The sequence below is a fragment of the Eulemur rufifrons genome, chromosome 5, assembly GCF_041146395.1.
Source record: "Eulemur rufifrons isolate Redbay chromosome 5, OSU_ERuf_1, whole genome shotgun sequence".
NCBI classification, from domain to species: Eukaryota; Metazoa; Chordata; class Mammalia; order Primates; family Lemuridae; genus Eulemur; species Eulemur rufifrons.
Window position 1 is genome coordinate 32876275 of NC_090987.1, and position 23597 is coordinate 32899871.

The 23597-nt window shown below is 40.8% G+C and overlaps 1 protein-coding gene and 1 non-coding gene across 2 annotated transcripts in view; one reads left to right on the forward strand and one right to left on the reverse strand.

Annotated features, from left to right (window-relative positions):
* The first annotated feature begins 1774 nt into the window (after positions 1-1774).
* KLHL14 (kelch like family member 14) overlaps positions 1775-23597 on the forward strand; it is a 92213-nt gene continuing 70390 nt past the window's right edge. The window contains exon 1 of the mRNA XM_069468136.1: positions 1775-2724. Within this exon, the coding sequence (XP_069324237.1) occupies positions 1775-2724 (950 nt within the window). The remainder of the gene's footprint in view (positions 2725-23597) is intronic.
* LOC138383584 (U6 spliceosomal RNA) lies at positions 13427-13533 on the reverse strand. Its single transcript, XR_011233639.1, has one exon. It is a non-coding gene; the product is annotated as a U6 spliceosomal RNA (small nuclear RNA).

Below are 23597 nucleotides of genomic sequence, written 5' to 3' on the forward strand. Positions count from 1 at the left end.
AGAGAGAGGTATGACCGGGTCCACTTAAAGGCAGACACTGTAAGATGTTTCCAGGCAAGCCAGAGCTTTGGGGGCGAGGGTGGGGGTGCCGCCGGGGGAGGGAGCGCGAGGGAGGTTAGGGTCCACCTGGAACGGGATGGTAAAGTGAGTCGAGAAGAGCCCAGTCCCGTATAAATAGGAAGCCGGCGATCCAGGACTGGCGCCAGGCAGGGCAGAGCGAGCCGCAGTGGAAGGGGCAGGTCCGGCGGGATCCCTCTGAGCCGGGCGGCGGCGGCGGCGGCTCTCCCGGGCGGGCGGGCGGGATGTGAGCAGAGGGTCCCTTTCTGCTCAGCCCTGGAAGGTGCAATTACAGGTTAAGGACCCGGCGGATCGATTTCGCCTCGCCTCCCCCACCCTGCCCTCCTCCGCCTAGATGCAGGCGGCTTAGACTTTTTACAGAAGTAGTTCCAGGGCCGGGGGAGTGGGGGTGCCCTAGTGGGGGCCTCTGGGGGCTGTACCGAGGGTCTCGGAAGGAAGCTGCGGCTGCCGGCGACCTGGCTGGGTGGGACGCAGAGACCCGGCACCCGACTGCGCCCCCCCCACCCCGCCCATTGGACACCCCCACCCCCTCCCCCAACACCTGTCTTCTAACTTGAACTTCTCATAGTTGCTGGAGTTAAAGGGACTGCGCCTGGTGCCCGGGAAGAACAGCCGTCCACACGAATCCCTCCGGGCTTCCCGGCTCTCGCTCTAAATCCACCCTAGTGGCCTCCCTTCCTCCCTCGTCTTCCTCGGTGCCGCCCCGCGCTGGAAGGGGAGATAGATGTCTGAACTTCCGTGCTTTGAAATGCGAGAGGCGGGGGAGAGGGGGCCGAGGGGGTGGGGTGGTGGTGGAAGGATTCTCCTGCCAGGTTTAAAGGCGTCTCTGGAAAATTAGCAAAACTGAGTGGTGGCGGGGAAGCCAACAGTTTGCGAAGCAGGGAAGCGGGCAGGGCCGGGGTGAGGGAAATGAGCTAGAATTGATAAGGACAGCTCCCGCCTCTGCCGAGTCCACGGAGCGGGTCCTCACCGCGCTCCGCTGCACTTTCCCGGGAGAAGAAAGGGCTTTATCTCCTCCCTCAGACTATTAGCCTAGGAGTTTCTCGGGGCAGCACGGATAATCGAAGGGGTTCCCAGCTTTGGGGGAGCTAAGATTCGCCTACTCGCACGCTTGTCCGGCCCTCTTTGCTACCCCCCAAAACTGGGCCAACTGCGAACAGCAAAGCTTCCGGCACAAGTTGACCTGCAACCTTCGCCGTCGGTCGCCTCTGAGCTTTCGGGGCACCCCTGGTTCCCCACTCCCCGGCCTTGCCCTTCATCCGGCCCGGCATGGACACGAGCTCACGAGGTGTCTCGGCCTCAGCCGCCACTTTGCCGTCGCTGCTGTCACCGCTGTAGCTGCCAAGAGCCGAGCTGAGGTGGTTTTAGGAAAGTGAGGGACAAAGTGTGTGGGAGGTGGCGAGAGGAGTAGCAGGAAGCAGAACCCACGCCTGGACCCCAGACAGGGCCCTTCTGGTGGCGCTCACGGATCCAGTGTCTTCAGACCTTCCTTCTAGGGTCGGGGTCTGGAGCAAGCCGGGAGGGAGCCAAGTTGAGCACTGATTCTTGTTCTTCGCCCTCCCCTCCCCTCCACACCCTTCCCCACCCTGACCACACCCCACCCCCTCCATCACCCTTCTCCCCTCCCTCCCATCCCCCACCCTTGTCTGCCAGGTTGGAGGAGGGTTTAAAGCCAGGTGCACCGAGTCAGCTCGCCATGTCCAGATCCGGGGACAGGACCTCCACCTTCGACCCCAGCCACAGCGACAACCTGCTGCACGGCCTCAACCTGCTGTGGAGGAAGCAGCTGTTTTGCGACGTGACCCTGACGGCCCAGGGCCAGCAGTTCCACTGCCACAAGGCCGTGCTGGCCTCCTGCTCGCAGTACTTCCGATCGCTCTTCTCCAGCCACCCCCCTCTCGGGGGAGGGGTCGGCGGCCAGGACGGCCTGGGGGCCCCCAAGGACCAGCAGCAGCAGCCACAGCAGCAGCAGCCGTCACAGCAGCAGCAGCAGCCGCCGCAGGAGGAGCCCGGGACTCCTTCCTCCTCCCCCGACGACAAGCTGCTGACCAGCCCCCGGGCCATCAACAACCTGGTGCTGCAGGGCTGTTCGTCCATCGGGCTGCGCCTGGTGCTCGAGTACCTCTACACGGCCAACGTGACCCTGTCCCTGGACACGGTGGAGGAGGTGCTGTCGGTCAGCAAGATCCTGCACATCCCCCAGGTCACCAAGCTCTGCGTGCAATTCCTCAACGACCAGATCTCGGTGCAGAACTACAAGCAGGTGTGCAAGATCGCCGCGCTGCACGGCCTAGAAGAGACCAAGAAGCTGGCCAACAAGTACCTGGTGGAGGATGTGCTGCTGCTCAACTTCGAGGAGATGCGCGCCCTGCTGGACTCGCTGCCGCCCCCCGTGGAGTCGGAGCTGGCGCTTTTCCAGATGTCCGTGCTGTGGCTGGAGCACGACCGCGAGACCCGCATGCAGTACGCGCCCGACCTCATGAAGCGCCTCCGCTTCGCCCTCATCCCGGCCCCGGAGCTGGTGGAGCGGGTCCAGTCGGTGGATTTCATGCGAACCGACCCAGTCTGCCAGAAGCTGCTGCTGGACGCCATGAACTACCACCTGATGCCCTTCAGGCAGCACTGCAGGCAGAGCCTGGCCAGCAGGTAGGAGACAACAAAGAGGAGGGCGGGGGTGGGGGGAGCCCGAGAGGCCGGAGGGAGGGGAGGGGGCATGGAGGAGCGGGGAGAAGGGTGGGCTGGGCGGGAGGCTCCCGCAGGCAGAAAACAAATGCAAACAATTCAGACTGTGTGGGGAAAGTTGATTTCAGAGTCCCTGGAAGGTCAGTAGGGAACTGGCCTAGCAGCATCCCTGAGCGCTGGGAAACCCAGGTTCTCCGTATCCCCAGAGCTGTAAACAGGGGAATTGTGGACGCGGACTGAAATTGACAGGCAGGTGGGACCAAAGGCCGGGGCAGTTGCAAGTGCAGCTTTGAACCAGCCCTCGCTCCACATCTCAGGATGGGCTTGCTCAAGGAAAAGGATCCTGTGAGAAGTCCTCACCCCACCCCTCCTCTTTCCTGCCTTGGGCGAGCAGAAGAGCCCAGGCGATGCTAGCGAAGCAGAGCTTTCATAGTCCCGTTGTCACACACTCAAGTTGTTTTTTCTTGACTGGCGTCTGCTCTCTTTGGAGGTCAAAACTCCAAAATGCTTTGTCTATTAGGGTCGCTATTGGAAATGCTGGCATCAAGTGCCCAAACTTTTCTATCTTGTGGAAGGCTTTTCTTTTTCACTTTCAAAGGAGAGCAAAGCAAGAAGGATTTCAGGGTGATGGGATGAATCTTGCCTAGTAACTCCCATGTCAAAGAGGCGTGCAGTCGAAAATTGGGATTTGAGGGGTGGTGGAAAGAGTCTTCTGGCTCCATTTGGTCTGTGTGCCTGTTCATGAGTCACAGGGAAGTTGGGGAGATGTTGCTGTTGTTGCTAGTTAGAATGTGTCTGCGTCTGTGTTGCAAATAGGAGAAATGATGCCTTTTTAAAATGCTGCTGAGATAAAAAGGCTGGAGGAATTGACAATCGTGTTTTATTGGCTCCAATTTTAAAACCCTTTTTAATGAGCCCTAGCAGAGAGTTTCATTCTCTTTTTAGAAAAGAGAAACAGTATCCTCTCAGTTTCTCATGATAAAACTTCATGATTCCAGATGCCAGGCTACTCCAGCCTGAAGCACCAAAAGTGTAACATTAGGAAAGTACATGGTTTGAAAATCTAGCATGGCATTTTCCCATTCAGAATGATGTCTAAAGGATGGGTCTACCTTGCTCACTCAGCCTTATGAAATTAAATGTTTTGGGTGTTTTATTGTTTTTGTTTTTTTTCATTATATACCTACCAAATCGAGGTAACTAAACTTTTAAGAAATGACAGATATTCTCCACAGTTGTTTAGGCAGCACTAGTGTTAAGTCGAGGACAACAGGAGGTATGAGAAATCTTGAACTTGTAGCAAATCCTGTAAGTTGATTTTTCTAATATCACCGGGAGATGAGTTAATGAATAGTGGTGTCAAAAAAAATGACAGTACAACAATAGCAAAAGCAATTGCAAATCCAAGCCCCCATGTGTTTGAACAGTGAGCACAAGCATCCAAGTGAGAACAAGAACATGAAATGCATTTTTATTTTGTAAGAGTTTTTCATTTGTCTAAAGATCAAAATGGCAAGCTCAATGTGATGGGCTAATGTTACCACACCAATGGGCATTGGTGATTAATATGCTGTTATTCTAATTTTGATCACTTTTAAATGACCTACCAGTATACTCCATTTAGCATATATCATACATACTCAATAATCCAGGCAACATATAGTCCTGAACATACATTTATTCATATTTTGAAAGATATGTATAAGCTAGTATAAAATCAGAAACCCAGAGGGATAATAAAATTAAGATTTAACTTATTCTGAGAGTAATTTTGGCAGATGAGCTTTGTAAATTTTATTCAGTAAATAATTTCTGAAGCCTTCAATGCACTTTTATCTAATAAGTATGTCCTGAGATTCAATGTTAGAAGAGTTGATTTTCAAAATGCAAAATCTATTTCCCACCTTAGTCTGGATTCAGCACACCAGCTGGGGCCTGCTGGCTCTGTCCTGGTGGATGGCTGAGATACCAGGCTGCCTGGCTCCGTGACGACACCTTCCAGCTTCACTGGGTCATATCATTTGAAGGATATGTAGTGGCGTCTGACCACTGAATGCTTACAAGTGTCATGGATGCTACAAGAATCTGATACTTCTGCAGTAGGAAGAAAACTGTATTTTCCTTTAAAAAAGGAAGCTATATGAAAGAAAATAGTTTATATGAACCTACTGTTGATCTCAAAGTAATATAATTTAGATTTTGTTCCATGATTAGTAAATACAGCCTTTAAAATTTTAGGGACTAATCACGTTATTCTAATTTTAATTCACAGGAAGAATGCCAAAATACCCATCAAGATCTTAACTTTAATGTAGACAAAAATGTTGTAAGTTGCAACCAACACTATTAAATCAGCCCATTTATTATAGCATCAGCATAATATAAAAAAATTTCTCTCAGCCTTACATGTAGTTTAACAGGGAGATAAATGTGTTAGCCAATTGTTTTTGAGATTACATCACTTTTATTCAAGACAATTAAATAAAAGGACATTGTATTTGTTACTTTTTGTCCACCTGTAGTTTTTAGAGTCTAAATATGAAAGAGTTCCTCAAATTCAGAGAGGGAGATGAAAAATTAAAACTGACCAATCTGTTGGAATAAGTACAAAATATAAGCAAATAGAATAACTTCAAAAGAGAATTTACTTGTTTAAGAATATATGTTATCTATAGAAAGTAAGAATATTACTATAATAACAGTAATATAAATGTGATTTTAAAGATTATTAAATAATTTTGAATTTTTAAGTATAGAAAAATAAAGCAACCCAATCATAAAGTCTTATATAAATACTCAAATTAATTTTACATTTTTGGTCTTGTTGCTTAGTTTTCCTGAATATGCCATTTATACTCAGATTCATATTCTATTTTAATAAACTAAACATTAGGACAATAAATAAAATAAAATAAGAAACTTGTTACCATTGTATTCAAATACGTATATAAGTAATATAAGAGGACAGGACCTGACAAAGAATATAAAGTTTCAGTTGGACAAGAGAAATAAGTTTTAGTGATCCATTGCACGGCATGGTGACTATAGTTAATAATAATGTATTGTATATTTCAAAATTTCTAAAAGAGTATATTTTAATCATTCTCAACACAAAACGTTACATGTAGGTGAAGTAATAGATACATTAATTAGCTTGATTTAATCTTTCTACAATGTATACATATATCAAAACATCACATTGTATGCCCAAAATATTTACAATTTTTATTTCTCGTTAAAGTTTTTTAAAAATTTTCAAGATGACAAGACAAGTAGACAGAAATTAAAATATTTTGAAGTTTTATTTCTTGGTTACTTTTTTATTTGTTTTATTGCAAGAAAATATGAAACTTAAGAAATAAGTTCTTGGAAAAGTTTCTGGAAAAGTCAATATTAAACTCTTCTAAAACATGAAAATTTAACTTAATAAAGTGACATGCTATGTAATGTTTAATACGTTAAAAAGTAAATATCAAATGACTTATAGTCTAAGTTTAGCTTATATAACACAGAAAGATTTTTTATTTTTTTAATTCTAATATATAAATTTGTAATTATCCCAAATAAATCAAATTAGAATGGGTTAACTTCTTTTTTACATTTTCATTGCACCTCACACAATGTGACTTGTTAAATAAATGCTTATTGAAAGTTGAATGAATTAAGATTATGAAATAAGAAAAGCTCAGTGTTGTACTTCATTAATGCATCACTCAATCTGCATTACTATGGCACATAGCAAAAGTCCATAGACCCTTTTCAAGATAAATACCTAAAGAATGTCATTGAAAAACATTCACGAAAATAATTATATTTTTTTAAACATTTAACTACCAGCTATTAAGTCCTATGTAGAGTCCCATATTGAAGTGTAGTTTTCAGGAAATTATATTTCATAGACAATAGGAGACTACCTTATAAAGATTTTACTTTCTACAAAACATATTCTATTTAAAGATTTCACATAAATTTATGTAAAAATTTATTTAAACATCAAGAGTACTGATTGCCTATTTGCTAAAATGACTTGCAATGATTAAAAAGCCATTAGATTTCCTAATACACAGTTTTGATTTCTGACTTTGGTGCTTAGAAAGTGTTTCTTTAAATATAGGACAATAGTTTCTATTGGTTCTCTTTCTAAGAACTGAATAACAACCTTAACAAAGCAAACTAATTTTGTATCCATGCATTCTCTAAATTGTTACTTCCCTTTATATCAATTTGATACCCTCAGATTAGAAGTTGTTAGGTAGATAAAATTTTGTATCAGAAGTTATTCAACCATTCAGAATACAATTTGTTTATTATCTGAAACAGGACCATTGATTACAAAATTATATCACAGGTATGAAAGTCAAATAGTTATATCCTACAAGCACAAGGCAATTAGAGTGGATTTTAAGGCATTGTATTGGCATAGAGGACTCACTGACAAAAGTGGACATTTTCACATTGTAATTTATGTTTGTATTTTTCCCATTTTTTAATGAACATGTTGAGATTGACTCATCACCTTAGCAATTGCTAGGAATCTCAATTTTCTTAACTTAAAAACACACTAAAAAATGTATTGCTTTATATACAACAGCTACTATATACCAGGTGATGTAAGCACTTCACAAACATTAACTTACGTAATTCTTATAACAGCCCTAAGGGGTAGATACCATCATTCGATTGATTTTATAGATGGAAAAACTGGTGCACAGAGAAGTTAAGCATTGTGCCCTTGATTGCACAGCTGAGCCCAGGCACTGTGGCACTTGAGCCTGTTGTCACCCACAGTGTGCTGCTTCTCATCACAACTCCTTTGATGCTAGGGCTATAATCCAGTGGTTGACTGCAGAATTATATGTAGACTTAAGACTTTCCTTTTAAAAAAAAATTGTGTGGGTTAAATATTAATATATCTGATTTTATTAGAAGTTAGGACAGTTTTTACTGTAGGCCAAGGGTCAGCAATTTTTTTCTATAAAAAGTTTTGTATGAAAAGCCAAATAATAGTTATTTTTGGCTTTGGGGTTACAAGGTCTTTGTTGCAACTACTCTACTCCTTTTCTGTAAGGAAAAAACAACCAGGACAATATGTAAATAGAGAAGCATGGCTGTGGTACAGCAAAACTGTATTTGTGGGCACTGAAATTTTATATAATTTTCATATGTCATAAAATGTTATTCTTTTGATTTTTTTTCCACCATTTGAAAACATATAAACCATTCTTAGTTTGGGGGCTGTACCAAAATAAGAGGTTTAGAGCTATACCAAAATAAGAAGTGGGCTGGATTTATTCTGTGGGCCACAGTTTGCCAACCCCTGTTCTAGGCACTTGGGATATATCAGTGAACAAAATGGACCCCCCTCCCCCCCAAAAAAATTTGCCCTTTTTCTAGTGGAAAAAAATCCTACACGTTTTTAAGTTTTCATTCTTCCTTTTGGAAAGAACTCAAGTCTAAATAATTCTACCATGCCAAGTTAGAATTTCAAATTTCCAGAATAAGACTTAAGAATTTTCATAGTGATCCCAGGAAGCTAAATGGTGATTAATTAAAACAATGGATAAGTTGCTCATTTTTTCAAACACACTGGATGAAGAACCTCTTTACGTAGAATAGTTATTATTCAGAAAAGGCTTAAATATTGTTTATATGGTACTTTAATGGTTTCCAGTAGGAACTCAGAGTAGTCAGATATGTTTAACATATTGTTTTCTGAGATTGCTGGACACATACCAAGTAAACTAATCTAGGCATATAAATGAGCACATGAACATTTTTCTAAATGCCATTCTGTATCTCCAGCTGCTTTGATCAAAAGGCGTGTGTTATCAGGATTCTTGACTTCTGAGTGAACCAACTGGATTGAGTATGCCTATAGATCCTTCCTGCCTTCTCCAAAGTGAATAACCTCTGGAGAAATACTTACCCCACTGTAGGTAAAACCTTATGTGTCTATCTTCCCTCCGAGACCATGACTCCTCTGAGTGTTTGTAACCAAGGCACTTAACTCAATGTCTGACCTTGATCCAAAAATGTGAGTTTGTTATAAATCGCTCTTTGTCTTAAATATAATTAAAATAGACACTTAGGATTTGCCTCAATTTAGTGTGAATTAACAAAGCGAATGTGAAATAAAAACAGAAGTAATTTTAAAGATGATTACACACACACACACACACACACACAAACACACATATACCTGTTGTTTGTCAATAATAATAGTAGCTATCACTAGTAGCACTTACCACGAGCTTGACATATTACTTACATTGTTTCTAATCCTTACAGCAGCCTTTCAGCCTTTTTTAAAGATTAGAAAACTGAGGCTCAGATGAGAGAAGTAATTTGCCTGATTATCTGAATACTGTTGAGTTGGGGGGTCCTTATCACCTGAAGAATACCCCATCCTTGTGAGTGTATATTGTATATTGAGTATATATTGCTACAAAAAGCAAACTCTGATCTACACCTTTCATATATTTATTTTACCACACCACAGAAATCATTAAAATTTCCTACCTCTAACCTTTCTTCCAGCCACTCAAGCAATGAAGAAGAATGAGGGGAATATATTAGAAAGCCCGAATTCTATCCTGCTGGTCTACCACAATTAATTATTGGTTCTGAGATTAAAGAGCTAAATACTGTGGTTGCTGAGATTAGTCACTATGATATTGACTTACTAAAAATAGAGTGAACAAAAACATTTTAAATAAAAATAAGAGCTTTCAGATTAACTATGAAAAATCATTATGAAAATAAAACAAAACCTTGAAGCTTGAATTTGCACCAATATGTCCCCTGGATGTCTGTGTGCTGGAGTACTAGAAGGGTATCAGATTTGTTTTTATGACAATTAAACACAATTCATGTTAGTGATACTTTCAGGTAATAAATACAACAGGTAGAAGCTAGAATTATAAAAATGCCTATATCTTAATAATACAAAATAAGATTACTTGAGTCAGAAATTTATTGTTTATATTTTGTTTGAAGAAAATCATTTTAACAACTGTTATGCCATAAATGTTTATTTCTTCTGTCATTCACTTAGAATTTCAGAAAATATATTCATTTTCCATATCCTTTCAATTGACTTCCAGGATAATTCACGATGCATGAATTATTATATTAATGATGATTTCTTTAAAATGAAACAAAACAAAAACACTATTTTGATATGGGCAGGAGGGTGAATTAACCAGAGGAAGCACTATCAATTCTAATGTAGATGATGCAGTATGTCTGTTTTAATGTAAATATCAAAAGGGCTTATCTATTCACAAATATTAATAGTTAGAACTATTTGCAACATTAGAAGTAAAACAGAGAACTTCTAGGGAATGTCTATAATTGTGGGAAAATGAAAAGAGAGAAAATAAATTATAGGGAAGTGAAAAAAGAAAAATAAGCAGTAAGAAAAATACAAGAAACTATGGGGAATCAAACAAATTATTAAGAGATAAACCATCTGGAAAATGAAGAAAAACAGAACTAGCAGTAGAAGAAGATGGGGCACGAAAATTCTAAAGATTGGAGATTAGGTGTTCACTATGTTGGACACAAATTGAGAAGCATTTAAATTATAACATACCCAACCATATATAATTTGCAGAGTTATAGACAGAGTTCCACTAAAAAGCAAAAAAAAAGTCAGTCCTCAAAAGAAAAAAAAATATTTCCACAAGCAAAAAGGTCAGTATGGTACCTCGCCCCATATAATTCCATTCAGTTCAATAATTATATATGGATAATCTAAGCCGGGCATGGTGGCTCACGCCTGTAATCCTAGCACTCTGGGAGGCTGAGGTGGGAGGATCACTTGAGGTCAGGAGTTTAAGACCAGCCTGAGCAAGAGTCAGACCCCATCTCTACCAAAAATAGAAAAAATTAGCCCAACGTGGTGGTACATGCTTGTAGTCCCAGCTACTTGGGAGGCTCAGGCAGGAGGATCGCTTGAGCCCAGGAGTTTGAGGTTGCTGTGAGCTAGGCAGATGCCACCACACTCTAGCCTGGGTGACAGAGTGAGACTCTGTCTCAAAAAAATAAAAATTAAAAAATAAATAAAAAATTAAAAATAATAATTATATATATGTAGTCTGAGTTAATAAGATGTTTTATTTTAAAAAATTATTCTTGTGTTAGGTAATGCAGTAGTTTCAGAAGTGTCAGAGTTCAAAGAGGACAGCCTGTATGCCAATAAGAGATGAAAATATAACTGCATTTTTTGCAAAATTGCCTTAATTCCCAGTGTAATTTGAGCTGGCAGCAGACCCGAGACACAAGGAGACCTTCTCAACCTCGAACACCTTTTCTAAGCCCACGCCTGTGACCATGTCACACCTACTGTGGGAACTTCGGGTGATGCATTGCAATTTGCCACTAACAAGTAGTTGCCCTGTAGAATATCTCCCAAATTTTTACTGAACTTACATGATGCATTGAGCTCTGAGCTAGGTTCTGAAATACGGAGTTAAACAAGACAGACATATTTCTGACTTCATGTAGTTTACAGCGAAAAGAGAAAGAGTAAATAATTAACATAAAATAATCCCACTGGCAATACCTGCCAGAGATGAGAAAGTGCCACATATGGGAATACTATATAACAGAGAGCTCTAACCTTGTCTGAATGGCCAAAGAAGACTTTCTCTGCAGAAAAGGTTTAAGATGAGCCTTGAAAGATGAGATACCAGGGAAGGCAAGGTATACAATTGGAGGAAGCAAAGCTGAGAAAAGAGCACATGCGAAAGCTCCCAGGCAGAAAAAAGTTTGGCACCTTCTGGGAACTGAAAAAAGGTATGTATGGCTACAGATGTCGCAGGAGGGGCTGTCCAAATCATAGAGGAAGTTGTAGGCCCTGCCAGGGATTCTCCACTACATAGATAAATTCTACAGTGGAAAAGTCAAGATGTTTTTTAAGTGAACTGAGAAAAGAAGCAATGCTATTGTGGAAACACTGCTGCCCGTGAAATCATAAACCTACATGAGTGTCCTGGCTCCACTTTAGCTGAGTCCCGCATCAGGAAAATGGGTTAGTAATTATAGTTCTAACGACCTCCCGGGGTTTAGGTAAAGATGAGCTGAGATCATAGAAAACACTAAACATAAAATGCTACTTTACTAATTTTAAAAGACACATTAAGCAAATGTACCTGAATGCACTTTTGCCTTTCAAGAAAACTCTGGGACATATTTGTGATGTCCCTGACAGCACAGAAATAGAGACTTTTAAGAATGAAGTCGAAGGGACCCGAAGGTGAAACCAAGGGCATCAGAAGGAAGTAGAACATTGGAATTTTTGGCACCTCTCAGCAATTTATATTTAATTCTTCAAAGGGAAAATGGCCTTTTGAGGTATAAAAGTCATTTCTTCCTTTCCTAGAGCAGAGCCCCTGTTCTTTTTAATCTCATAAATTTAAGCTTAGAGGCTTCCTTTTCTGCTGTTCCCAGAGCCTCTCACATATATATGTCTGGCTTCTCTGCTCCCAGAGCGACCATGAGCGGGCTGGTGAATTGCACCTGCACGGGGACTCTGAACTTGCTCAGCGCTCAGCTGGGCCACCGTATGGAGACTGGCTCACTGGAGGCTGCAGAGAAGCGAACTGAAGAATTACAGTCGGTTTCACTTCCCTGCCTTATGTGCCTTCAGGTGCCTCTGAAGACAGGCCAGTGAAATGGAGAAGAGGAGGAAGAGAGAAAGCATCAATATCAGAGAAGAAAGAGCCCTTGAAAATGTAGAGGCATTGTTGAAAAATGTGGACAGATGGATATGGGGAGGGGGCGGTGTATACACACAGTCAAACTGCACATTGTTGGGTGCTAGCTTCAGAGTTTCTGCACAGTGACTCCTGAGATGTGTTTTTATCAGATAAAGATCTATTCTGAATGTCGGGGTAGAGGTGGCATGGTCAAAAATTCACAGTCAGGCACTGAGTGGGGAATTATTGGGTTGGGAGGGTCAATTTGTCGCCAGAAAGAAAATAGTCATATTTGTAAATCCTGCTTAGAACTGAGCACCAGACCGATGTTTGGCCCTGATTTTCAGCACGCCTCAAAACCAGCCACACCAGAGCATCCTGCGCAAAAGGAAGGAATTAGAAGGAGTAGAAAATCTGAGTCAGAGAAGGAAACTTTGAAGAAAATACTTTAATCCTGTAAGATGTACACGAGGACCTCAGCACTTCCTATTTCGTATGCCTTAGCAGGAGTTCACTGATACAGTGAGAGATCCCAGTCGGCATGAGTATATCACAGACGCAGGAGTGGATGCCTAGTAGCACGGACCACTGTGGTGGATTGGTTACCATAGCAACTGTACCACCACTGTCAGTGGCAGTTCCTGTAATCTCCCTCTCTTAAGGTTTTCACAAGCGTTCACTCCAAAATGATGAAAAAGAAAGAGAAAGAGAGAGAAAGAAAGAGAAAGGTAATAGGAAGCGCACATAAAAAGAATAATATTATAATAAAAATATCTTAAACAGCTCTATTGCATAGTAATTAAGACCTTTGGGTCAGACAAATGTGATTTCAAATCCCACTTGCACCACTTACAAGCTGCCTCTCTTTGAGTAATTTACTTAACCTATTTTCGGATTCCTTACCTGTAAAATGTACATAATAATGCCCACTTCATTAGGGCAATTCTAAATTTTTTTTTTGTTTTTTAAATATGGAACACTTCACGAATTTGCGTGTCATCCTTGCACAGGGGCCATGCTAATCTTCTCTGTATCGTTCCAATTTTAGTATATGTGCTGCCGAAGCAAGCACCTAAATATTGAAATAATGTGTGTAGAACCCTCTGTATAGTCCCTGACTGTGTATACTTAATAAACAATAGCTTTAATTATAGGAATAGTTCTATTCAGATTGAACAGCTTTTCTGTTCACTTGTTAGTACTCTTAATTCCATATAAAAATGCCCATTTTTCACAAAATCAGAGGTGGATTTCTACAACCTGAGTCCGGTGCTATTCTGATAGTGATAATGCTGAAACATTATGCATTTTATCTACCATTTGTGTTTTAAATTTATGTTTATTTTATCCATCTTTGAGGGACATGCAGAACCCAGGCCAATCGTAGAGTCTATTCCATCCTCTTGATCTATTCATACAATCAGAAAGCTAGGAAACCCCTGGTAGACTCATGTTGAACAGCTTTATTGAGATGTAATTCACATACTGTACAATTCACCCATTTAAAACATATAATTCAATGGTTTTTAGTATATTTGCAGAGCTGTACAGCCATAACCACAATCAATTTTAGAACATTTTAGTCTCCCCCTATCAAAAAACCCATACCTGTTATCAGCAACTATTCTCCACCACCACTCCCTTCATCCTCCCCACCCCCAGCCCTAGACAGTCACTAATCTTCTGTCACCATAGATTTGCCTATTCTGGATATTTCATATAAATGGGATCATACAATCTGTGGGGGTTTTTTGACTGGTTTCTTTTATGCAGCATAATGTTTTCAAGGCTCACCCATGTTGCAGCATGTAACAGTACGCCATTCTTTTTTATGGCTGAATAATATTTCATTGTATAGATATACCACATTTTAGTTATCCATCAGTTCATGGACATTTGGGTTGTTATTGTGAATAATGCTGCCATGAGCATTCGTATACAAGTTTTTGTGTGGACTTACGTTTTCATTTCTCTTGGGTATAACATACACCTAGGAGTGGAATTGCTGGCTCATGTGGTAATTCAGTTAACATTAAACAAATGTTTAACCTTTTGAGGAATTGCCAGATGGTTTTCCTAAGCAGCTACACCATTTTGCATTCTCACCAGCGGCTTATGGTGGTTCCAATTTCTCCACATCTTTGCCAACATTTAGTATCTATCTTTTTCATTATAGCCATCCTAGTGGATGTAAAATGCCATCACATTGTGGTTTGCATTTCCCTAATGACTAATCATACTGAGCATCTTTTTATGTGCTTATTGGCCACTTGTATATATATTCTGAGAAATGTCTCTAGGCGCAGTGGCATACACCTATAGTCTTAGCTACTTGGGAGGCTGAGGTGGGAGGATTCCTTGAGCCTAAGAGTTTAAGTCCAGCTCAGGCAATGTAGTAAGACTCTGTCTCTTTAAAAAAATAAAATATCTATTTAAATTCTTTGGCCATTTTTTTAGTTGTGTTATTTGTCTTTTTATTATTGAGTTGTAATAATGCTTTAAGCATTTTTAGTAGGGCTTTTCATGGTACCGAGATCACAGGTGAGGCTACCTTCTGCAAGAATTGGGTGTTCTATTTGACAAAATGAAAAGAAAATTAATGCAGATATACAGTGGAAAATTCTCTAGATATTTTTATATGACACATATGACTATGATTAAAAATCTTGATGTTTTTGTGTGGCAGGAAAAAATATCTGTGATTTATTTGGGTATTGTTTGTTTTCCTCCTCATGTGATTATGTTAGCTTTGTTGACTTAGGCATTCTATTTCTCAAATGATAGTCTGGACTTGGATGAGCAAATCTTTTACTCAAAGAAAAAATATTCATTACTTAAGTTATTAACTTAAATTTTCCTAAAGGCACATAAGATATATTTTTTTCAAACAAAGTATATGCTGTAATTGTTTTGGAGAAATAAGGTAGACTTCTTTGACTTCAAAGACAGTAGTAACTCATAAGAACCACTGTAGAGGCAGCAGCAATACTGTATGTCAAAAGAAAACAAACTAAAAGACAGAAGCTCTCAGTTTAACGGTGATGCTAAGCGTTGCTTCTGGGCATCGGCCGGAAACAGCGAAGCACAGATTTTCAGTCATAGCCGAGATTCAACTGAGGGCTTCACCACACACACATAGCACCAAGGCAGAGTCTGACATGTAAGAGCTAAATTCATCACGAGAATAACTTATCAGTTCCATCTTCCCTTTGGGGTCTCCTTGCGATCTTCCTTAGGGGGAAAAAATATCTGCTGCTTTTGACAAGAATTACTTTTACTACTCTTAGTAGGTTAGGTACTATTACTTCACCAAGTGTGTGCATATGGAAGAATGGTCAGCAAATTGTTTCCTAGGCTCAGTATTTATGCTTCTGGATAGAACAACTTCTATTTTAATTAGGAATCTCTATGAACAAATTCTTGCTTTCTGTGAAAAGATTTACCTCTCTATTAATACACAGAAAAGAGTGCCAGGCGATAGAAATTTTAATGTGAATTTCTTTATCTGGATATTCAAGAGGACAAGGTGTTATTGAAAGTACGTAATAACTTTACAGATTTTAGAATGGATTACCAACAGATCCTAAGAAAGGGGATAACCTCGCTAAATTAGTCATTTTTTTTTTTTTTTTTTTTTTTGTCTTTAGAAAGCGTCTTCTTTCTTCGGCAGAAATCTTAGGCACATAAAAAAGGTACCTAATTCTAGTCAGTTACTTCGGAACACCTAGAATCCTGACAGACCTCAACTGTCACTTAGGCATTCTCATATTCAAAATTTGGAAAGAGAGAAAGCAGACAATGCCAAACTGAGCTATTTAAACACCACCCTTGATGCACTCAAATAAATTCAAGGCCTGGTCATTCTTCAGAATTTGAGATCAGAAAACTCAACCAGCAGCAAGTAGTCTACGCAAAAATTCATCCCAAGAAAGGGGGCACCCCAGTACAGGAAAGAGCCCCTCAAGCCTTCCATTCAGTGTAGTCAAACTGATAACCCAAGTTCCAGAAAACAGTAGTCTTTTTGACCTAGAAAGAATAATCTCACCTCAGAAAGATTTTTCTGGAAAATGCTTCACTGTTTTGTTTTGTTTTGTTTTGTTTTTTTGTGACAAGGAAACTCTAAAGTCTTGGAGCATGAGAAACTTTTTTTTTTTTAATTTCTGAAAGAAATTGATGTCTGTAGTTTCATAGACGCTAATTAGAATTTTCCATGAAAACTCATGGGACTCGCCTATCTATGTAAGCTATATCCGCTCTTATCCCTTCTCATTGCCCCCCCCCATTACAACAATTACTACATATGTACAGCACCCTGACCACCCAACAGAGGAGTAAATAAGGAGCCTGCCTCTGCATATTCCAAATTCTCCATACTGAGAATAGTTGATAGATTGCTATAAAGCATAGCTATTGTGTGGTGAAATCAGAAAAATCTTTTCTCAAGACAGTCTTGCAAGGTTGACCAGAAGGGCTTCATCTCAAGTGTCAGTTCCCAAAACAGAGCAAGAGACTCATTGGTCTTTTTTAGCTCTATGTGCCTATTGGCTGGACAGTTCTGTTAAACAGGGCTGTATTAGTCTTCTCAGGCTGCCCATGACAGAATATTGAAGACTGGGTGGCTTAACAGAAATTTGTTTATTTTCTCACGTTTCTGGAGGCTGGAAGTTCAAGACCAAGAAATCAGTAAGGTTGGCTTCTGCTGAGGCCTCTCTTCCTGCCTTGCAGACAGTCACCTTCATGCTGTGTCCTCACATGGCCTTTTCTCTGTACTCACCTGGAGAGAGAGATCTGATGTCTCTTCCTCTTCTTACAGGGACAGCAGTCCTAGTGGATTAGGGCCCTACACTATGACTTCATTTAACCTTAATTGCCTCCTTAAAGGCCCTGTATCCAAATACAGTTACTTTGGAGGTTAGGACTTCAACACAAAAATTTGGGGAGAAAACAATTTCATCCATAACAAGGGCCAAAACTAGGACATAGGGAATTAGAAAACATGTTAGGGAAATTAACTGAAATGTTACTTTTCGACTAGATTTATACAGGCAAATTTATATAGGCAGTTGAACAATTATCCAAGTCAGCAATGTATAAATAGCTCTTCCAGTAATGCAAAACTAGAAGAGAAAAAAAAATGCAGATCCTCTTTCCTTGATCCCACAAAAATCTTGATTAGACCAGTAGTTTTCTTAAGAACCAATTATAGAGCTTTATAATAAAAGATATCTTCCCTAACCCCACCCCAGAGATTCTAAATAAATTGATCTGGACTGTGGTACCAGGAACCTGCATATTTAGCAGGCATCCCAAGTGCTTTTCCTTCAAATGGATTTTGGATCACGTTTTGAAAATCACAGGACTAAACAAACAATTGCTTCTGTTTTACAATTTGCTACATAGCTATAGAGGATAGGAGAAGATACTGATAGTAATTAATTGATAGATCTATTTGGGGAAAATTTGTTGCAAAATCAAGACAAATCTGACTAATTGGCATGAGAAAAAGAGAAATGAGTCATGAGTCATAGAGAAAATTATCAAAATTACCAGATTCTAGAAGATTATTTCCTAGTGATAAAATGTGGGTACCTACTGCATTGAAAAATTTGCAGAATAATTCTAGCCACACAGTATAGTGTCCACAATTCAGCTTCAGAGAATGTGATAAACTTTCCAGAATAATTTGTTTCTGCATGTCAAAGATCTGGTGATTGAAAAGAGTGTTGCCTCGGATTAGTTGATTGGGTGGGTCTCAGCGGCTTCTGCAAATGCCCCTTTAAGAGGGGGATATTGGAAGGACTCATAGACACCCCAAAGCCCTCCAGCCAGGGCTCACTTTGGCACCATTGCCTCTCCAGGGTTGGTGATGCAGCAAAGAAAGAAAGAACTGGCTCCCTAAAATGAGGAAGAGGAAAAGCAGAGGAAGATAAGAGATTCCTATTTCACCCGCAGCAGCAGGGTGTCTCTAAGCTGGATCCCACAGGCCACACCTCATTGTCTCCACAGCACACACACACACACACACACACACACACACACACACACGCAGCCTGCCTCACTCCCTCACTGCAGCTCTGCCCCCAAATGAGAATAACCCCCTTCCTTTAACTTAACCCCGGGATGATGTCAGAGTTTTTCTTCCCCTAAAAATAAGTGCTGGTCCCTTTTAGAAGATATCAGCTAAAACTCCCTTTTCTTGGAGGTGAACACCTATGTGTTGCCATGAATATTCCAGGAGAAGCCTGGAGGAATGTATCCTGCTACTAACTTTTCTCACTGTCTCCCTGCATGGCCACTCCTGCAGTGACTCTCCAACTGGAAAGAGGCTGGTTGGCAGGAGGCTGGCTCCAGTTCCTCTGAATGAGCTTCATAGTTTCCCCATGAGGAATCCCCCCCCCACATTAGAGTAATGGCTGAAATGGGGGTTTAGCTCATGAGGCTATTTATTGTCCCTCCTTTCTTTCGGAACTCCTTTCTTCAGAATGTCATGTTGTTAAAATATTCACTTTTACCATTACATCTCAGATGCGCATATATTCTTCTGAACTTGAATTTTCATTATTATTCTGTGATCTTGCAACTTTCTGCACTTTTTCTTGTGCAGCAGGTACCAAAGTTTCCTTAGGTCAGAAAGTCACTCTTAATCTCTTCCAAAAGCCAGCCAGATGGGAGGGAGAGAGAAAGAGAGAGAAGTCTCAGTAATGAGATTGGTTCTCAGGAGGCAGCATAGTCTAATAATTGAGCTTTATTAGGAGTTTAAATGCAGGCATTACTTACGACTCCATCACTAGCATGAGAACAATGCTTTATCTCCTTTTGTCACTAGGCTATGTAGAGCTTGAACGGCTCTTCTGCCACAGGCTGCATAGAACCACTTCTCTCTCGAACAGGAAGAAGAGCTTTCTTCTATCACACAAATACTGGCTGTCCCCACCAGTTAGCTCAGTAGCAAGCATCTGTGCTAGGGAGCAGTGCGACCCTGCATCCCACTTGCAGGCAGGAGGATTAGTCTGAGAGCGAGTGCGTGCCACGCAACTTCCTCGCAGGGATGTGGGGAGGATTAATAAAAACGCTATTTCCATTGCAATTTATGCTCTTCAGAAGAAAGGTGCTAAGTACTAGGTATTAGAATTAGGGATTATATAGGTAATCAAGCAGAGAAGATATTCAACTGCTTCTAGTTACTAGAGGAAGCTTTAATCTGGGAGGGGGGAAATGCAGGGAGAATAAAGTTGGCTGGAAGCCATTGTCCCTCATGAAGCAAAGGGCCAGGAATGGAGTGTCAAGTGCTATCTATGTACAATATAGAGGTAGACCCATCCTGGGCCCTGAGGCTTAGGATCTAAGCCTGGGACAGGGGTAGGGTACTACATTTCATTGATTCACGTGAAGACCTTAAGGCTTTTCTGTTCTATCTGCCACTGCCATCTTAGCCAATCTACAGATTTGGTGCCTAGAGGAATGTGGCAAAAGCATAAGAAAACTAGCCCATCCACATACTGAAGGACATGGTAACATTCTGAAATTAGTACCTGTCAGAGCAGAGTTGTGGGGGACCCCTGTGAGCTACTGGGCCTGGCATGAGAAGTGAAAGGGTGGGAAGATGGTCAGTTACAATTGCAATGTATAAAGCTACAGCCAATAAAGATGTTGAACTTCACATGTTGAACGTCACACATACAGGAAGTGGCAGAGTAGGAATGTAACTCAGGTTTTCAGATTTTCAAGCCCTGGTTTCTTCCATTTATTATTATGTGTCCCTAAGTATGGTTTGCCTAACACTGGTAGACTGTGAGACAATTCCAGATGGTCCTTGAGAGCTCATTTTAAAATTTATAATAGTTAGGTTAGGTATTACTGTATTTTAATGTGTATTAGAAATAAAGCAACCCATGAAGCCCATGAGTTCATAAATATAATTGCTTAGAACAGTGATTCTCAATACGGCTGCACATTAGAAGCACTCAGAAAGCTTTAAAAAAAAAAATCCTGGGTCCCACCTTAGATCATTAAATCAGAATCCCTGAGAAGTTCTGAGATTTTGTAAATGGTCCCCCAGCCTACAATGAAAACTACTAGGATAGGCTGGGATTTTTTTTAAAAAGCATTTTATAAGTGAGCAGTTTTAAATAAAATATTTAGTAAATAATATTACAGTATGTGGATATGGCAAAAATCACGAAGGTCCTATTTTGTGCTAATAACTGAAGTTCGGTAACCATTTTACTCTACCATGGGTAGCTCCCATTCTGTGAGACCAGACTAATCCTAAAGAGAAAAGCAGAAATGTCCAGTAAAAAGTGATGAATGTGGTGGTATAACAAGAGAAAGACTAATTATTTGCCCATGCTGAAGTAGGGATAAGAGGCTGAAGGCTTGGGGCAGTGCACAGTAAAGGTAGCAGGTTAGATTTGAAGTTGTTCATTATGGTTGTCCTTTCCCCAGCATAGCACCATCTGACTCTTCCACCTTGCAGTTTAGAAATGTGGCTTTTCCCTTTTCCCATTTGCCTTTTGTTATTTTTTGGGTTTTGTTTTTTTGTTTTTGTTTTTGATACAGAGTGTCATCCTGTCGCTGGGCTAGAGTGCAGTGATGTCATCATAGCTCACTGCAACCTCAAACTCTTGGGCTAGAGCGATCCTCCTGCCTCAGGCTCCTGACTAGCTGGGACTACAGGCATGCGCCACCACACCCGGCTAATTTTTCTGTTTTGTAGAGACTGGGTCTCGCTCTTGCGGACTCCTAACCTCAAGCGATCCTCCCGCCTTGGCCTCCCAGAGTGCTAAGTTTACAGGCGTGAGCCACCGTGCCCGGCTCCATTTGCCTTTTAACACCCCCTACCACCATCACCACTGACTGAACCCTAAAACAGGTGAAGAAAAAAACAGAATATAAAGAGCCTATAACATGTTCCTGGAGAGTGGGATTACAAGTGACTTTTATTCTTTTCACCCATTTATTCTTTCATTCATCCTATCTTCATTCATACAACAAGTATGTATTGAGCACTTACTGTGTACTAATATAGTATCTTGTGATGATATGATCCAACAAATCTTAAAGTTACTTCCTCCTCAGGCAAACTAAATAATGCATATGACTAACCATTCTCCAGTCCCCACACAGCCAGACTCCAGTGGGAGGAAGAGTGTGGCTCCAAAGTTAGAAGATGGGGAGTAAGGCATTTTCAGCCACACCTGAGAGCCACAGAAGAGTTGTGTGAGAAAACCCTAGAGATGCTTCCTGTGCAAAATGGAGGAAATAAAACCCATCTTGAGGCACTGGAAAAGGTGCCCAAACCCCCTTTCCTCTATTCTTTCGTCTGTTAAATGGGGATAATGATACTTTGTGTTTACCGACCTCAGAGAGGCATTATCAGGTCTATTTAAAGGCTCTTCCAATGAAAGCTGCTGTGTAATTACCAAGAACAGCTATGATAAAGAAACCTAAATACAACAGCAAATCAGCTGGAACAAATTCTCAAGGGAGTTTAACTTCTCTGGAAAATTTTAAGAAAAGGGTAGCAGCTCTCCTTGGGGGAGTTTGGGTCCATTCTGGCTGAGTGTTTAGGGAAGGCTAGCCGACTTGGAGAGGAGTGGTTTCCATCTGAAATTCCTCTTTCAAGTTTTTTTAGATCTTGACTCACAAACTCTTTTATCCCTGAAATGAAATTCAAGCAAGGCATTTACCTGACAGAGAGGGAAAGACATGGAGAAAAAAAAAGGGAGGTTATAATATGGGGGAAATGTGTATTTTATATATGGTAGGCAATGGGGAATTTATTGATGGTTTTTAAGAAGAGGATTGAGGTCATTGATTATTAGTTTTGGGCTTTGCTGAAATTCATTTGACAAAATATGTAGGGTAGATTAGATTGGGCAGAGGCCCAGAAAGCAGGGGCACCACTTTATAGCAGCTAAGAGAGAACCAACCCAGCTGAATCCAGTGAAGTGAAGAGAAAGATATAAGGAACATTACAGTTATGGAATCTATAGAATACAACAAGAAAATGGGAGAAGATGACTTGGGTATCATAAGGTCATAAGGTTTGGAGACTACCTTAACAGAGATTGCTAGCAGCCAAGAGAATGAGTAGGTTGAATTTATGAATGAGAGCTGGATCAATACCATTGTAGGAAGCCCAGTGTTTTTATGCTTTTGTTAAATTTTCCTTATTCAATACATAGTCCGGCTATTTATAAACAGTGTAACATATGGCATCTGAAAGGCTTCTAAGCAATAAAAATTCCAAAATTCCAAAGATAGATTTTCAAATGAGTGCTTTGTAAGGTTAATAATTACATATGATAATAATGGCTATCATTCATCGATTGATTACTTTGGGAACTACATAAATATTTTTGCTATGTAACCCAGATGTCAGGTGGAGGCTTCTTAGGTCTTAGGTAAAGTTGCTACAAACTTAGGTAAAGTTGCTACAAACCCTTCCAGTCCTATGACCTGTGGCAACTCAACATTTTGCCATGGACTAAATGTTTGTGTCCTCCCCCCCACAAAAAAATCATACATTGAAACTCTAATCCCTAATGTAATACTATTTGGAGATGAGGCCTTTGGTAGATAATTAGGTTATGAGGGTTGAGCTCTCATGAAGGAATTAGTGCCTTTATAAGAAGAGACAGGTGAGGTAGCATGCTCATTCTCTCTCTCTATTACAACCTCCCTTGCCCCCCACCATGTGAAGACACAAATAGGAAGTGGGCCCTAATCAAGAACAGAATCTACCAGCACCCTGATCTTGCACTTCCCAGCCTCTAAAACTCTGAGAAATAAATTTCTGTTGTTTAAACTGCCCAGGCTATGGTATTTTTGTTATCGCAGCCAGAACTGACTCAGACACCCATCCTCGTGTCTGTGAATCCCTGGGGGTTTGTGTTTTCCTGATCACTCCCATACACCACTACTGTACCACCAGATGTGAAATTGCCCATTTATTACTTTTATGAAATCCTAAGCTATCACGGGTTTAGTAAAGTCTACTGAAATTAGGAGGTCATGGAAAAGAGCCGTAACTTCTTTCAGCCTTCCCCAGCCTCTTCCTAAACTGATTACATGAAGAGCATCAGGTTTTTTTCCTCCCTTCACTATACAGAGACATTCATCTTATAAGGTTTT